The sequence below is a fragment of the Phalacrocorax aristotelis genome, chromosome 3 (assembly GCF_949628215.1).
Source record: "Phalacrocorax aristotelis chromosome 3, bGulAri2.1, whole genome shotgun sequence".
In the NCBI taxonomy this organism is placed as follows: domain Eukaryota; kingdom Metazoa; phylum Chordata; class Aves; order Suliformes; family Phalacrocoracidae; genus Phalacrocorax; species Phalacrocorax aristotelis.
The window spans coordinates 73,923,615-73,940,662 of record NC_134278.1 but is presented as its reverse complement, the minus strand read 5'-3'; the positions used below and the strand labels follow the sequence as shown (position 1 = coordinate 73,940,662).

The window sequence follows — 17,048 nt, the reverse complement described above, 5'->3', positions numbered from 1 at the left end:
TCAGAAGTGTATGTTGTCCAACAGACGGCTCAATCCATAACCAACAAGCTCGCAGGAGCATGAACTGCAGACGCTGGAAGGCCAACACAGCAAGCCACAGGCTGTGTCACCAAACTGCTTCTAAATTGAACTGTGTTCTACTGGTCGTTTTGGGCCTCTGAGAAACCACAGTGAACAACAGCACCAGGTGAGTGCAAGCAAGACATCTCCTCTTCTCTCCTCCTCCCTCCCCAAAACTAGAGATGGCTTTATTTGGAAGGAATCAGGCCTCGCTCACTTGTTCCAATTACTAGAATGTAGGCTGATTGTGCTTTTCAGCTTTAAGTGGCAATACTGTATCTGTCAATCTTCAAGCAAGCACCAACTACAAACTAATGGTTATGTGAAAATGGATCAACATTTTAGAATATAAGCGTATACATTTTATATGTATTTTTTCCCCTTCTCAAAAGGTAAGGTGTCAATAGACTGTATTCCACCATCTCAAAATACAGTTTAGGGCATACCTTTAGTAACTCTTCTGTCCTTGTACTGAACATGTATCTTGTATAGTACCCACAATTTATTTAGACCAGAGTAAAGGGGGAAAAAAGGCATAGATGAGTGCTCAAGTATGAAGTCACAAAAATAAATTCAAGCATAAGTTTCATCTTATTTATTTATTTAGTTTTGACAGTAGGCACAATATGCTTTTACTTTCCAAGCTGAAAGAGAGACATAAATAAACCCCGATCTGAAGAATCTACATCAAAAACAAATTACACAAAGACACATGGGACACAATTGGGGGAAAAATTAAAAAGAAGGTATGTACATTCATTTATTTTTTCTAATGGGTAAAAACCTATTCCCAGGTTCTAATGCTCAACATGATCACCCTGTTTTCCACACACACTGTAGCACAGTTAACAACTCTCCTGGGTAACAGTTCTTTCAGCTGAGCTCACAGCAGGTAAGCAAAGTACCGTCCCTGGAGAAACCTCACTTGGGCCAGAGTGCATACAGAAATCACGTGCTTTGAGCCAGAAGAGCTGTAAGCGACAGGCTCTGGATGTGGCGTCATCGCCCTGGGACAGCACAGGTAAGCATCTGGCCCTTCAGGAGCACAAGAGAGCCTCCTCTCCCACATCACCCTCGTAGAGAGGGGAACTACTTCCCTCCAGACACAAGCAACAAGCCAGCAACCCTCCTGCAGGCCAAGCCTTGCCTGAAGGCTTCCTACCAGACCACCAGGCAGAACCCAGAAGCCACCGAACACTGGCCCGTGACTTTGACTCTTCCAACCCACAGAAACAAAAACCCTTGCTTTATCTTTCAGTTTCCCGATTGCATTGGAACGGCTGTAAGGATGAACTAAATTTATACTCAAAAGACACGATGCAACATGTGCAGTAGCATTATAAAAATAATATGCATTATTTGTGGAATTCTCACACAAAGTATACTAATAAAAAAATTGGGGGCAATTTTCTTAAATACGGCACATTATTTCATATCCAATATATGTAAACGTCTGATATCCACAACTGGGCAAGAGTTTCTCTGGTTACAGATGAATGCCTCACCTCATAAATTTAGAGCAAGTATCATTCTGCACTTTCCTCTATCCCTCGTGACCATGTATTCAAAATTGCAGATGTTCTGTAACTGCTAAATGTCTCCCAAAGCACATTTTAATTCCAAACACACAAGTTACTAAAGAGCCAAAGCACAGCGTTTGCTTATCAGCAAAAAAAGTTTTGTTCTTTTTTTAAAAAAGGTAGTTGACTTCTCAAACAGTGATTTTTACAAGAATAAACAGATGACAGACACATCTACAGTGTGTGTGGGGGGAAATAATCATTAAAATAGATGACATAAAAACAACCCTGCAAGATATTACTTAATTATTGAATAGAAAAACATCCTTAAGCTCCCTTCATGTAATACATGAAGAACAATAAATTTCAGGGTTTAAGCAAATTTAGTTCCTTCTGGTAAATAACAACTCAGAAAAAAAAAACGGTTGATAGGAATGACTAACCAAAAAACCCCTCCGTGTTTGGACAATATGCCCATTTGTTCTTCTATCATCCTAGCTAAGCGATAAACTCAAACCGCTGAGCATATACTACGGCAAGAACAAAATCTCACACAGGTTAATCCTAAAACTGCATCAGCAGCACTACTGCCAAAACAGAGTATGTTTACTACTCAACAGACTACATGTACTAAATGAGCTCCCAGGTATGGAACAAATACCTTGAGGTACCATTACTCCTAAACTAGACAGTAACCATCACCTTACAATTGCAGATTCTCTACAGACTGGAACACTCTCTTATTTTTATATTCTGTGTGGTGAGGAATCTTTGTATACCAATATCACTGGCATATTATGTACAACCTGGCACCTTCAAAACAGACCCAATTCTGCTTCCTTGGACAGATGCAAAGATTTTTATTCCATAAATTCACTTTTCCTGCATTTCTGCAAAAGAAAAACATTGTTAAAACAGGCAGAACATACTATTTATTTTAGCTGCTAAATAAAACAATTTATATTACATGGTGTAAATAGTACTTTGTGATGTAAACTTCTATGAATGTACTATTAACATGCAGTCTTTTATTAGCATGAAGAAGAAAAAACAAATGCAACAATTGTGATGATGTGCATGTTTTAGTGTATATGACAGAATGGCACTTTAAGAGTCTGATACGTATTCTTAAAATGGGTGAAGAGCAACTGCTCTACAATGTGTTATTTCGGTACATGGATTATAAAACTATTTTATAAGTTTAAAAAAAAACAAAACCCTCACAAATTACCTAGTCATCTGTCTTCCTTTCACCATGTCCAATCCATTCGTCAGCAACAACAGGTATATTTAGAACTTTATTTGACCCAGCATACAATGGTATGAGTGTTCTCTTTTATTTAAGATACTTAAGTTAAATATACTAGAAGAGTACATGGAAACTGACTAAAGTTATTCAACATTTCACAGCACACAACAGGAGAAAATCACGGTGGAACTACTACCAAAGCCACAAGAAGACTGGAAAAGCTGTGATAGAACTTTTCCCTGGGTTTTTTTTTCCAGCAATTCTGACGGTAAAATTTACCGGCCTAACAATGCCACGATGACATTTCGGCTTACTGAAACAAATTAACAAATCACACCTTAAAACGCATAAGCGGGGAATCCCGAGTTCTTTACTTCTGGGGGAAGATAGAAAACAAAATATGAGGACAACGGATGCCTAAAGTAAGGTTAAAAAAAAAAGACTCGAACTGTTTCAAGGAACTTCTACCGACCTAGAAGACCAGCCTCCTTCTGCGTTCGCTCCCCTCCAGCCCACAGCGAAAACATGGTTTTGTTAGCGAGCGCTCACGTCATGTCTCGATAGCCCGGGGGCCTCCGCCTGCAAGCGCAGCCCGGGCCCTCCCCGCGTGGGAGGCGGCGCCGAGCCCCGGCCGCGGCCCGTTCGGCGGGGCCGCCCCTCCGGGCCCTGCTCCGGGGCACGGCGCAGGAGGCGGAGCCGCCAGCAGGGCGAGCGATCGCTCCGGGAGAGCCCCCGGCCCCCACCCGCAGCGGCCCCGGGCCGACCCTCCCCGCCGCCAGGGCACGGGCGCGGCCCGCCCGTTACCTTCCCAGAGGAGGTCGCCGCCCTGTCGCCGGAGGAACTTGTACCAGAACGGGCCGGAGGCGTCCTCCTCCGGCAGCACCACCTCCGCCAGCCACAGCGCGGGCTCCTGCGCCAGCAGCGGGGCTGTCGGCCGCGCCGGCTTCATGGGGACGGCCCGCTGCGGGTCCCACTGCCCCAGCTCCGGCCGCGAGCCGGCCAGCAGGATCGCCCCGCCGCCCTCGGCCAGCCGGGACGGCAGCACCAGCCCGAAACGGAACAGCATGGCGGGCGCGGGCACCGGCACGGCACGGCACGGCACGGCACGGCACGGCACGGCACGGCACGGCACGGCACGGCACGGCACGGCACCGCCGCCAGGGGGCCGCGCCCGGGACGCGCTTCCGGGCGGCCGCGGGGGCGGGGCGCCGCCCCTCCGGTACCGGTACCGGTCACGGCCCCGGCCCCGGCCCCGGCCCCGGCCCCGGCGCGCGCGGCGGGGCTCGGCCCGCCACGGCTTTGCCCGGTCGGGCTTTGCTTCGACGCTTGCCCGCCCGTAGCAGCGGGAGGCGACCGCCCCCCCCCCCCCCCCCCCGAATAGCGGCGGGGAGTTAGAACTGTTCCTATCCCGAACGGCCGCCTAAAGTTAGGCCTGGAACGGAGGGTTATCCCTGCAGGTAAATAAATACTAGGTTTTCAGGTTGCAAAAGGCTGCACGTTACGTACTCTGACTTTCGCAAGTGAGTGTTGTTATTACTTCGTTAACTGAAGCCGCTGCAGTTACTCCCCAGAGCCCAGACTTAATTTAGCGCAGCGAGCGCGTCATTAAATAACCGCCGTGCGTGCGGCATTGCAAACGTGGTTTAGCCTCAAATAACACTGAAGTGTCCGTGATGTTTATATCTTTTCTGCAGACAGGCAGCCAGTGGTGGCAAGACCAGAAATGTGAAATATTGGGGAAGGTTGGAAAGTTTTTTTAAAAATGCTGTAGCTCCCACCTGCCCGCAGTCTGTTTTGCCCTCCTGGCTGGAATTTCGCCACTCCTACATAGAGCAATATTCAGGCTGGCAAAGAGTGACTGAGAAAGAGGATGCAATCCAACCATTTATAGGGCAGTCCTTGTCTGAATACACCCATTTCAGAAGCGTTTAAGGACAGAAACAGAGGAGCGGTAACTTTATTTAGGTCAAGTTCTGGGAACAGGATGAAGGCCTTTCAATGAGTCAAAAGAAATCCTGCCTCAGAAGATGGCTGCCTGTTTCCTGTGTTTGGGGGGGACGGCACACTGAAGCGGGTGTACTGCCAAATTTATTTTTAAGAGTGCTTTAGCTCATTTTTCCTGATCCTCATTGAACTTGTGTAAGTGATATGCCACCACTTTTCCAGACATAGCCAAAGCCAAGGGAATTCTGGCTGTCCTCCATGCGCTTCTACTAGCAGCAGCCCTCACTGTAGCACTGCTGCCTTTGTGGAACAGAGCATTACATTTGATTCTTTGCTTTTGCTCAACCTTACAGTCGAATTACCCATAACCTATCTCATAACTGTCTTTCAAATACCTACCCCTTTACCATACACCTTCATTTTAGTATTACGGGCTATACAGAATGTAACAATGAATTTTTGGGCTCTATCCCAAAGTTCAAGCTTGACGGTAGCCCTAAAAGCACTCCAGCGCATTGTGTCTGTAAAATCATACGCTTCTGTTCATTCCAGTCACAGTCACAACTAAGAAACTGCAGGATCCAACCAGATACCTGACTGACAGTTTAGTTCCGGGCTGTTGTCTAAGCCTCAGTGTAAAGAGGAAACCAGCAACATGTGTACCTTTAGACAAACCTTAACTTCTTTGTGCCTGTAAGTACCAAGTCCTCATCTTGGACCTGTAAGACATGTGGAACAATAGAAGAAATGTTCTTTAGACTCTGATGTGCCAAATAAAGCAAAAAAAACCCTCTAGCTTTAAAAATAACTCTGTTTCTTCTCCAGGTTCTGCCTTAATCCATTTTAAGCCTATCAATACCGGGTGTTAGATTAAGGTTAAAGATGACAGAAAGTTACAAGCTTGTCTTCCTGCTCTTTCCTCAAAAACCCTATTTCAGATTAGGGTTGGCATTGAGAGATCAAACAAGAAAGGCTGAAAAACTGGATTTATTGCTGGATCCTGCAAGACTGGGATAAAAACTAGAACTGGAGATAGGCTTGAGACTCTGAAGTCCAATGGCTTTGGGACAGTGGGAATAGAAGAGCAATTTTTACTGACGAATACTACCAAGCTGTGGCCCAAGTGAGGCCTGTATACAGGACAAAATGGATTCTCTGAGGCTGGTGAGCTATAGGTACCATAAGGTTTGGGTTTAAGCTCAGAAACAAAGGCAAATGTGTGGTTTTTCCATTGCTAGATTTGCACGGTCTATGGATTTGTCATCTCTAAACCAGAATTTTAGCCAGAGTAAAGGGGGGGCTGGGAGCGTGTACATTTACGGTTATTGTTTGGGATTGCAGGAGTTGAAGTACTTCCGCCATTGGGCCATTGCCATAACCCTAAATTTAGTTTCAAGTGTCACCCTAAGCCTCCTAAGGAATTAACAATAAACTGGTTTCCTTTGCCAAGAGGACCCCTTATCCTCGTGCTGCCTGACCAGCGCTCTTGCCCTGCAGTCCTCAACACTATTCTCAAACCTAAAACACTTCCCTATAATCCAGTCATCTTTTACAGCTGCAAAATTAAACGTGACCATTTCCTTTTTTTCCTATATTAAGTCCTCACTCCAACTTGGCAAGCCGTACAGGTCCCATCAAAAAGCTTTGGTATAAAGGGACCAAAACCCTAAGAAGTTGCTTTTAACTGTCCCAGAAACTATTATTAACTGTCAATTCTTGTGGGAACAAACTACCATCTTAGTGGTCTGTCTGAACGGTAATAATAAACATTGTCCCTTTGTGTCCTTAACAGCTGTTTAGGATCTAGCAATACACTTGCACCTACAGCATCTACTGAGTGGAACACTCGGTCTACCTCCAATCTAACAGTAAACTAGCAACACAGTGATGCGTAGTGCCAAATTAATTTTAAAGTCGGCAATTTATTGTCGCTGGTAACATTCCAGGTGTTTGTCAATGCTGACTATGTTTCTGTGGTGGGTTGACCCTGGCTGGACCCAAGCCACTCTATCACTCCCCCTCCTCAGCTGGACAGCGGAGAGAAAATACAGCAAAACTCTCATGGGTCAAGATAAGGACAGGGAGAGATCACTCACCAATTACTGTCACAGGCAAAACAGACTCGACTGGGGGAAATTAGTCTGATTTATTGCCAATCAAATCAGAGTAGGATAATGAGAAATAAAACCGAACCTTAAAACACCTTCCCCCCACCCCTCCCTACTTCCTGGGCTTAACTTTACCCCTGATTTCTCTACCTCCTTTCCCCACCCCGAGTGGCACAGGGGGACAGGGAATAGGGGTTGTGGTCAGTTCATCACATGCTGTCTCTGCCACTCCTTCCTTCTCAGGGGGAGGACTCCTCACACTTTTTCCCTGCTCCAGTGTGGGGTCCCTCCCATGGGAGACAGTACCCCATTAACTTCTCCAATGTGGGTCCTTCCCACAGGCTGCAGTTCTTCACAAACTGCTCTAGCGCGGGTCCCTCCCACTGGGTGCAGTCCTGCAGGAACAGACTGTTCCAGCGTGGGTCCCCCACAGGGTCACAAGTCCTGCCAGCAAACCTGCTCCAGCGTGGGCTCCTCTCTCCATGGGCCCCCAGGTCCTGCCAGGAGCCTGCTCCAGCATGGGCTTCCCATGGGGTCACAGCCTCCTTCAGGCATCAACCTGCTCCAGTGCGGGGTCCTCCACCGGCTGCAGGTGGATACCTGCTCCACTGTTAACCCCCATGGGCTGCAGGGGCACAGCCTGCCTCCCCAGAGTCTTTTCCACAGGCTGCAGGGGAATCTCTGCTCTGGTGCCTGGAGCACCGCCTCCCCCTCCTTCACTGGCCCTGGTGTCTGCAGAGTTTCTTCTCTCACATATTCTCACTCCTTTCTCTGGCTGCAGTTGCACGGGGTTTTTTTCCACCTTCTTAAATACATTATCCCAAAGGTGCTACCACCACTGCTGATGGGGCTCGGCCTTGGCCAGCGGGGGGTCTGTCTTGGAGGCAGCTGGCATCGGCTCTATCAGACATCAGGGAAGCTTCTCGCAGCTTCTCACAGAACCCACCCCTGTAGCCTCCCAGCTACATAAACCTTGCCATGCAAACCCAGTGCAGTTTCTAACTGACTAAATGGAGAGAACTGTATGGAAAAGATTATTTTTCCACAGTATTAGCATCCAGGAAGGGGCTCCAGAGATCACAGTCTCTGCAAGAATCAATTGCTTCATGGGATTTCTCCTAAATTGTACTGATGGGTGCATAGGCCTTATGTAATCTCCAGCTAATTAGCCTTTATGTCTGGTTTATTATGCAAAATTTGTGCAGGTGGTGGAGATTCCACAGGAGGAATCACTGAGGCTGTGTACCAACCATAACATCAACAATTATATCTTCAGTTTCTGCCTAATTGCTGTAGCTAAAAGGGTTCTAAGGAAAAGTTTGAATGTTCAGGAATTGGAGATGCAATTGTATTTATGTACACATAAAACATGTTTAAAGGCATTTTCTGTTGCTGTGCACAAAATTTTTGCAGAATCACAACTCCTAACTTTCTACATAGGGCCCTACTGAAATAGTAACACTGAGGTTCTGTGCTCATACAAATCCCATTGCTGTGGATGATTAACCAGTCAGGAAAGATATGTTCATGGGTTTTTTTATGCTACAGAAGTTCCTCTAATTTCTGATACTGTCTCTTCCTGGCATAGAGTTGTTCTGGTATTTTTGTGAACTCAGAGTTTTGAACCGTTTGTTACATTCAGGAAACTTGGACAAAATATTACTGGCCAAAACGATAATAAAGACACTAATCAAGAAGTTTGACAGTATACAGCAGTCCAAAATTCAGTTTACCAAGTGGAAAGATATTTTTCTTCACAGTTTTCATATTTGAAAAGTGTCTACTAGTTATAGAAATAGCACACAGTTATCTAAACAATGTAAATACTGTTAAATGACAGAAGAGCTTAATACTCCTACGTTGGGGTAGCCTGTGTCTGTAGCATACATGTTCTTTACTGATTACAAACTTTTTACACCATGGGCCAGTTTGCTCCTTGGCACAGCTTTATTTGGTGTTGCTGTACAGTGATCTCAAACGCTAATACTGCCAAGCAGGAAAATCTGTAGCGAAGACAGAGTTTGAAAAACAAACCCAAAACACAAATACTGAAAGGATCTGGTTGGAGAAGGGAGAGGGGGTTGGGGAGGTATCCCTGATTGCAAGTTTTGGGTGATGTTTAGATTAGCTGTACTCCTTCCTAGACTAGCCTTTCTTCCCTTTTTAGGTAATTTTCTTTCTTGTAAAGATACAGTGTTATTGCAATTTCCAAATGTTTGTGCTAATAATAGAAAAGAGAAAGGCAGCACACTGTACAGTATTGCTTGTAAAAGGGAAAACATTTATATTATGTGGTAAGCTGATATAGATGTGTTAGTGATTTAGAGGTATTAGTGATTTGAGTAGAATGTTCATTGCTGAAAAATTTAGACAGCCTATGTTTCTTCAAAGAGATTGAAACAAATATAAAAACTAGTCTAATGCAAGGAATTTAAGGCCACTCTTTTAAGTGAAAGTTGATCATGTTGATTAATAATCTAAACTAATCAGTGATCTATGGATCCAGACCTTCTAATCGAAGTCTAACTGTTCTTCTCATGATGATTCTGATAGAACTATGAACTAACGCTTTCACTGTTTGTTCTAATTTGAGAGTACAGCAGCCAAGAAAAGCTGAGATTTTACCTTTTATAGTCTGAAGACTGAAAAAAAATTAAGCAACTGAAGAACCTGTTACCAGATAAGCACTGCTGTTCTCATTGTTTTAGTTTTAGGTGCTGTGTCAGAGCAGTGATAACTGTACGAACTGTTATAGCTGCTTAGTGCTAGCAGCAGCCTTTTATGCAGACTATATTACAGAAGTTCTGGCATGACTGACCACTTTAGGAATTGTGTTGGAGAATTATATTGTAATAATAGGTAGGACACTACAGTATTTTCACTTTTGCATGGCGTTTTATATAGCTTATTTCCTTAAATTATAAAAAAAATAGTTTTTTCTTAGAAGTAGGCAGCATAAATATGCAGTAAAGCTACAGTAAACGTTACAGGAAGACATACAGGAATAGCTGTTTTAGTAGGTTTGTTTTTTCAAAACCCAATAAAATATAAAGCCATCCCTGCATCCTCCCCAGGCTCAGATGTCTTGGGAGCTGGAGAAAGTTCTAACATCCTTCACCAGAGGGCCCTTTCAGTATGCCACATCAGCCTCATCAATGCCCAGGTACCAACAAATATCACAGGCAAGACTAGCACACAGTTCCTTTCCTGCTTCAAGCAGAGTCACCCACACAGTTCTTGGAGGGACGCTCTGGGCCAGCCTCACATATCTGTGGAGTGCCTGCACGAGGGTAATATGTCCGCAAGCAAACCTTGAGTTCTGGTAGCCCTAACAGCAATGTGGCTCTTCTGCCTGGCACCAAGGGACAGAGGAGAGGCTAAGGATTTACTTGGAGGGCTTGCATAAACTCCTATAGGAGAGTAACGATTTGATGACTGCAAAGTACCTTCTGCTTCTTGAGTAAAAACCAGTATGTAACAGTAAATCGTTCCAATGCCAACTCATTATAAGGTACATTGTTTGAAACCTGCCTTTTACCACCAATGGTACATGAAGTTTCTCATTAAAATACTTACCTTTGGGCAGGGGGAACTGTTTCAGCCCTATTGAAACAAGGCACAGTATAAAACCAAACACTTGACTGTAATGGAGTATCAGAACTTTATTCCATTAGTTGGAAGAGTACAATCTGACCAAAATTGATGTGCAATATGACAGATTAATTTTTAAGTAGAAGAACGTGTCTTTTTTTTTTTTTTTTTTTTTTTTTTGTGGAGACTTATATAAGCCTTCTGTTGCATTAATGGTAGGAGTCTGAGGAGTGGCTAGAGAGAGACCCTACTGTTAAGTCATGAGGTTCAGACGGGACCCCCTTGCTTTCTAAACTCCTCTGAGAGGAGTCTAGGTGCGGCTAAGTCCAGTCTTAGCCTCAGGCTTGGTCAAGAGTTTATTTTCTAAGGATTATAGAAGTAACCACCCATCAGAGTATCTGTTGTTAATAACTAGTTTGGCAGATGCCCAGGCTGGTCGCATTCAATGAGAACGATCACGGCTAGATTAATGAGTAGTACAATTTAATAAAGCAACAGATACACAGGTTCTTTGGATTACCAGTGATAAGACTGCTGGTTACAAGGCGCACACAAATACTAAGAATATGGGTAACGCTGCTAGGCTACAAGTGCGTTAAGTAAATATGAAGCGACTCTAATATGTTAGAGACTTAAAGTGAGTCTATAGAGGTTTCCAATCTTACCCAAAGGCATCCCAGTAGGGGGGGAAGAGAGATTCAGCCCGTCGACTGGTCCCAGAAGTCAGAGTGGTATGTGATGGTATCTTCCCTAACACCCTTTTTCCTCTTCACACATTTGATACTATTTTTTATCTTTCAGGTGGAGCCTGAGTGACTCTAGTCATAGACACCTTTATTAGGACTGGTGTAAAATGTCCTTGCTTTGCTTTTAAAGGTGTAGACTATAAAAATTCAAAGCACATGCTCAGTGAGGGGTGGTCATACCTTAGAGGCGGGTAGCTTTTGGGATGGAGGTGTGTTTTGGTATTACAATGAGCAAAGTTCACCAAAAGGACAGCATTTTGTCAAAAGTATGACGGACTGTTGGCCCAGGGTGGCAAATATGCAGCATACCAGCTCCATGGTACCTCGAGTTCCCATTTATCACAGAGCCTGGTCACGATGCCTCCACACGGCTCCACCCTCCAGACAACTCCTCTTAGGGTCAGTACGCCAAGTTCTCCTAGCATTGCTGACATCTAAGGTTACTAGGGAACTTCCATGGAATGGATTCCCCACGTATCAGCTGCACTTCACCCTGACAGCTTCTTCAGTGCTGTACCTTGTCTAAAAACATAAATCTAATTTCTAAGTCACCTCCAGCAATTATTCCACACCTTCCACTTTCAAAAGAAGATGCACACAGACCTTACTAACTGTGCTCCAGCCTCATGCACCATCTGTACCTGAGCACGGTTTCAGTGTTCTTAGGGCCCCCAACAAATTATTGGTTGATAGAAAGTTCCTGTATGTTCTAGTCCTGTGACCATTTTAAGAAAAAGTTAGTGTTCATTATGCAGACTTTTTTCTTGCAAGTGTTTTAATGTATGACCAACAATAGTTCAGAAAGTCACAGCGTGAGAGGGCAAAACATTTGGCACAGTCTTTAAAATCATAGCATCACTTAAGTATTATAAGTTATGCATAGTTTGCCCTCTTCAGAATATAAATTACTAAATTATTGATCTTGAATTCAGGAACAATAAAAATCCAGTTGCTGTTGTGTAAAAGGTGAGAGAATGCACTTGTTAGTTTATGAAGCAACCATGGGAAAGTAAGTTAAACAAGAAAAGTTTCTTCTCAATACGCTCTTAAACAATACCTTTCTAGCTCCAAAGCTGACTGGAACTTAATGTACAGCATTAAAGAATTGGAGGTCTTGCAGAAAAGTCTTCTGACTAGATTTTAAGGAAGTTCGACTGTTTCACTGTGTAACAGTTAAACAGTTTTGTTTCCTTTACTGTTTTTTTTTAAAAAGTAAGCAAACGCAGACCAAGGGATGCTATCCCTAAAATCACAACCCATGTAACAGAAAAGGGAACAGAGGATGAAATGTAGGGAGATGATTATTCATTAAGTATACAACTCTCAGTGGTTATTATATGCTCCTCATAAAATAAAAATCCAGCTTATTGGTGACTGACCTTATCAATCAATTTCTTTCTCCAATGATATTAAAAAATAACAACTTAAAGCCTTTTTCTTAGACTGAAACTGGATGCAAAAAACCCCAGAAGTTATCTTTAGATCAACAAATTATCTTTAAGGTCTTGGTAAAGTGACAGCAGAAAGGAAAACAAAAAATTCCAGAAACCACCCTGCTTCCTACCCGACAGTCCCACCACACACAGAAAATAAAAAGAGGTTGTGTCATCAGCCAAATCTAATAAAGAAGTAGATTTAATGCTCAAGTGGATAACAGTGTACCGAGTATCTACTCTGTTAATCTTCTTTCCTTGTATGAATGTGTTGCTATATCAGTGCATCAATCCAATACATCGCTGCTGCTTCCTCATCTTGGTTTCACATATTTACCAATTTTTCAACTGTATATTTCTTGTTTCTCTTTCAAAGAAACTTTATTTCAGCTGGTTTGGAAAGCTTCACTGAATTAGCTGGCACACAAATAATCCTTGCTGAGGAACAAACACTGTTTTCATCGAGCTGTAATGAAACCCTCAAAGTAGGAATTGCAGTCTAGAATGAGTGTGTAAACAGCCTGCAACTTAGCAACCTTCCACAGGTCATGGCAACAGCTTGCAGCCAAGAGCCAGAAGATGTGTATGACATACTCTGAAGACTAGATCATAGGCAGGGGACTCCTACTGTGTAATTTGGTGTGTGCATGTTGCTGTGTCCCATAGCGACCTGTTTCCACTTGAGTTTGAGTTCTCCCACAGATGCCTTCCATTAGCACAGCCAGTCCCTCAAGGCAACCCCCACACGGAAGCCACAGCTAGCTACTCAAGAGCTGCACCTGGCCCGTAAATCACCAGCTGACCGCTTCTCGTTTTTTTTCCTTCACCTGTTTCGAAGGAGTAGCAGAGTTTGGAGATCAGCCATGTTAATGAACAATATTACAAGAGCATTTGAAGTACAAGAATATGTACTTCATTATATGCATATGAACAGTCTCCTTGTAGAGTTACACTTTTATTACACATATATAAATTACATTGGCTTGAACAGCTATGAGCACACTTCCATTTTCAAATGACGTTATCTCTCTCAGTACTTTTTGCTCCTTACTGCATGAAAATATAATTGTTCAAGCTGTCTGAAACTTATGTCATCTTCCCCCCACCAAGTGGCTTTAAGCTTACTGAAAAATAGCACTTGGGTCTAATTGTCCTACTGAGTCCTTCTTGGTTTAGGTGTATACATTAAGTCCCCTGCACACTTACACAGGCACAATAGTCTCAAACTAAAATCATTATGGAAGGCCTAGTGCCATAAAGCATTTATTGCCAAAAGCCTTTCCATTTCTGAGATAAACCTAAATAGAAAACGTCATAGAGTCACAGATTAGTAACAGGCACTAATTTGGCTGAAATTTAATAGTTTTTTATTATGTCACTCATGACCTCAAGTTCCACGTAAGTGGAATTGTTTTTCTTAAATTATCAGAATTAGTTTTTGCTTGATAGCAAATTCCTTGTCTGGGAAACTTATAGAATAAATCCTGATCGGAGCTCTCACTTTTCAGGTTCCTACCCATAAAACAATGAGGTGGAGTTTTTAAAAACATTTGAATATAAATTGTTGGAACTAGTTTGCATGGAACTAATCCCATGCAAACTTCAAGCCCTCTCTGAGTTCCTGCCAGCCAACTAACCATTCTTTGTAGCGTGCAGTAGTTCTTTAATAAACACATGTAGAAGAATATTGTGTTCCAAGTTCTCAAGAGCTTAATCTTGTTTAAAAAACAGTTTTTACACTGCATACATTTATGAGTATTTTTAACTTATTACTGATTACAGCTGTCCCAGTGGTTACAATATTTTTAAGGAGGAAAAAAGAAAGGAACTAGAGCTATTCTACTGGCATGATGGAAGTCAACAGTCTGGCAAAGTTATCAACGTCAGTACCTTTAAAAACATCAAGCCTGTTGTCACCTGTGACCAGTTCAATAATCTACGCTACAGCACGTTCAAAGCCACGCACTACAGTTGAGATGGCAATCACAGACCTGTCCACGTTCATACACATTAACCATCTGACACAGAACAACCTCAGTATTATTTTATTCCAGAAAGATCCTGTATTGAACAAGTAAGAGATTTACATCTTTTTATACTTAATACTGCAGAAGTTGAGCCCACCATTGTTTGCCTGCCAAAGTAACTGAGCCAAGGTGGCATATTCTGTTGGAACAATGAAATTAGACGTACCTTCTAATGCTTTTCCTTTTAATATTTTTAAGGAGACCACAAATCAGTATTCATAAAGAATCATAGAATCATAAAGGTTGGAAAAGACCTCTAGGATCATCAAGTCCTACCATCAACCCAACACTACCATGTCTTCTAAACCATGCCCTGAATGCCATGTCTACACGTCTTTTAAATACCTCTAGGGATGGCAACTCTACGACCTCTCTGGGCAGCCTGTTCCAATGCCTGACCATCCTCTCAGTAAGAAATTCTTAACATCCAGTCTAAACCTCCCCTGATGCAGCCTGAAGCTGTTTCCTCTTGTTCTATCACTAGTGACCTGGGAGAAGAAAACAACATCCATCTTACTACAACCTCCTTTCAGGTAGTTGTAGAGAGCCATATGGTCTCCCCTCAGCCTCCTTTTCTCCAGACTGAACAACCCCAGTTCCCTCAGCTGCTCCTCATATGACTTTTCTCCAGACACTTCACCAGCTTCGTTCCCCTTCTCTGGACACGCTCCAGCACCTCAATGTCCTTCTTGTACTGAGGGGCCCAAAACTGAACACAGTACTCGAGGTGCGGCCTCACCAGTGCCGAGTACAGGGAGACGATCACCCCCCTGCTCCTGCTGGCCACACTGTTTCTGATACAAGCCAGGATGCTGTTGGCCTTCTTGGCCACCTGGGCACACTGCTGGCTCACGTTCAGCCAGCTGTCGACCAACACCCCTAGGTCCTTTTCTGCCAGGCAGCTCTCCAGCCACTCTTCCCCAAGCCTGTAGCGTTGCATGGGGTTGTTGTGACCCAGCACTTGGCCTTGTTAAACCTCATGCAGTTGGCCTTGGCCCATTGATCCAGCCTGTCCAGGTCCCTCTGCAGAGCTGGTCTCCATGTCTTTGTTGGAAAAGTTGAACCAATCTGTCTTACCAAATGAGGTCTCTGACATTTTTAAACACTAAACCTTAGAAGGTAGGTGTTTCTTTCTATTAAAAAAGCATAAAGTAAAAAACACCGACTGTCAGTGCCTTCACTTACCAGTAGAAAGATTCAAAGTGACGCTAGCAAAAGCATTCTCATTTGGAAGCCTAAAGCTTAGACTTTAATTATTAGAGGTAACAGATAAACCAGTGCCTTCTATTGATTTTATCAGCACATAAAGGATTAAGTTCCTCTGTAAATATAGCTTTCATTTGGTATACTTTTAAGCCATACATTTGGGTATTTAACATTGGTGCAAGTTTGAGCTTAAGACTTTATGAAATAAAACTAATTGCTGTTTATAAAGCTATTAAATACTATTCTTTCACGTATGTAATTTAAGCTAGCATGACTGCAAACTAGGAGTCTCACTGGCAACAGCCAGTGGGATATTATTTTTAGAACAGTCCAAAGAAAACAACAGAAATTAAGAAAAAAGGGAATAGCACAAAGAAACTGATCGCTGTCTGGGCTACATAAGCTTCAAGAGAGGCTAATCATTCTGCTGCTGCTGCTCTCAGCCATGCTTTTTGCAAAGCTCTATGGATTTCATTAAAGTTCACACACGATCAGCTCAAACTTTAAAGGGGCTAATTAAGCTTCAGCTACTGATTTGGATACAATTTTTTTTAACATTGCAATTCTCCGCCTTTCAGAAATGCTTGCAAATATACCAACTTTTTCTTTAGGGACATATCGTCAACCAGAGAACTATAAAAGGGAAAGCTACAGAACTGTTACTTGGCAGCTGACTAGGCTGATAGATGAATTGCACATTATCACCTAGAAGAGCTTGTTTCAGACTTGGAGAACTATTACGTCGTTCTAGAATTGAGACATATTTTAAGCAGCAACCAATATGACCTGGATTAGAACGGTCTGAAAACTGCACGGAAGTCAACCGAATACACTCATTTCGCCACAAACACCTCTTTTCTGCAAATTTAGTAACACTGCTACCATATGCCAGAACATGAATATGTACGACACGTATGTGCCTGTAGCTAACACACTTAAGACTGTTCTACTGAGACCAAAAATAATTCAAAATCTGTTAAAAGTTGTATTTACATAACAAATCCAGCAGGCATCAATTTTCACTGGAGTGCTTTGAAGTCAGACAAACAAGTTGCTGGCAGTCTTTCCTAAGTAAACAAGTTCTGTTAAGGTTTCTGTCCATACCACTAGAGAATGAGTGGGTTTGTATTACATTTATTATTCTGTATTTATTAATACTTCTTT

General features: G+C 43.1%; 1 protein-coding gene across 2 annotated transcripts in view; it reads right to left on the bottom strand.

Annotated features, from left to right (window-relative positions):
- Positions 1 to 3,982, bottom strand: part of EPM2A (EPM2A glucan phosphatase, laforin) — a 38,639-nt gene extending 34,657 nt beyond the window's left edge. Inside the window, exon 1 of one of the 2 annotated variants that reach the window (XM_075088015.1) lies at positions 3,634 to 3,982. In XM_075088015.1, coding sequence (XP_074944116.1) covers positions 3,634 to 3,895 — 262 coding nt within the window. In that variant the 5' untranslated portion in view covers positions 3,896 to 3,982. Of the gene's footprint in view, positions 1 to 3,301 lie in introns of both variants that reach the window. The other variant, XM_075088016.1, reaches the window with a different exon arrangement.
- Between the last annotated feature and the right edge of the window lie 13,066 nt (positions 3,983 to 17,048).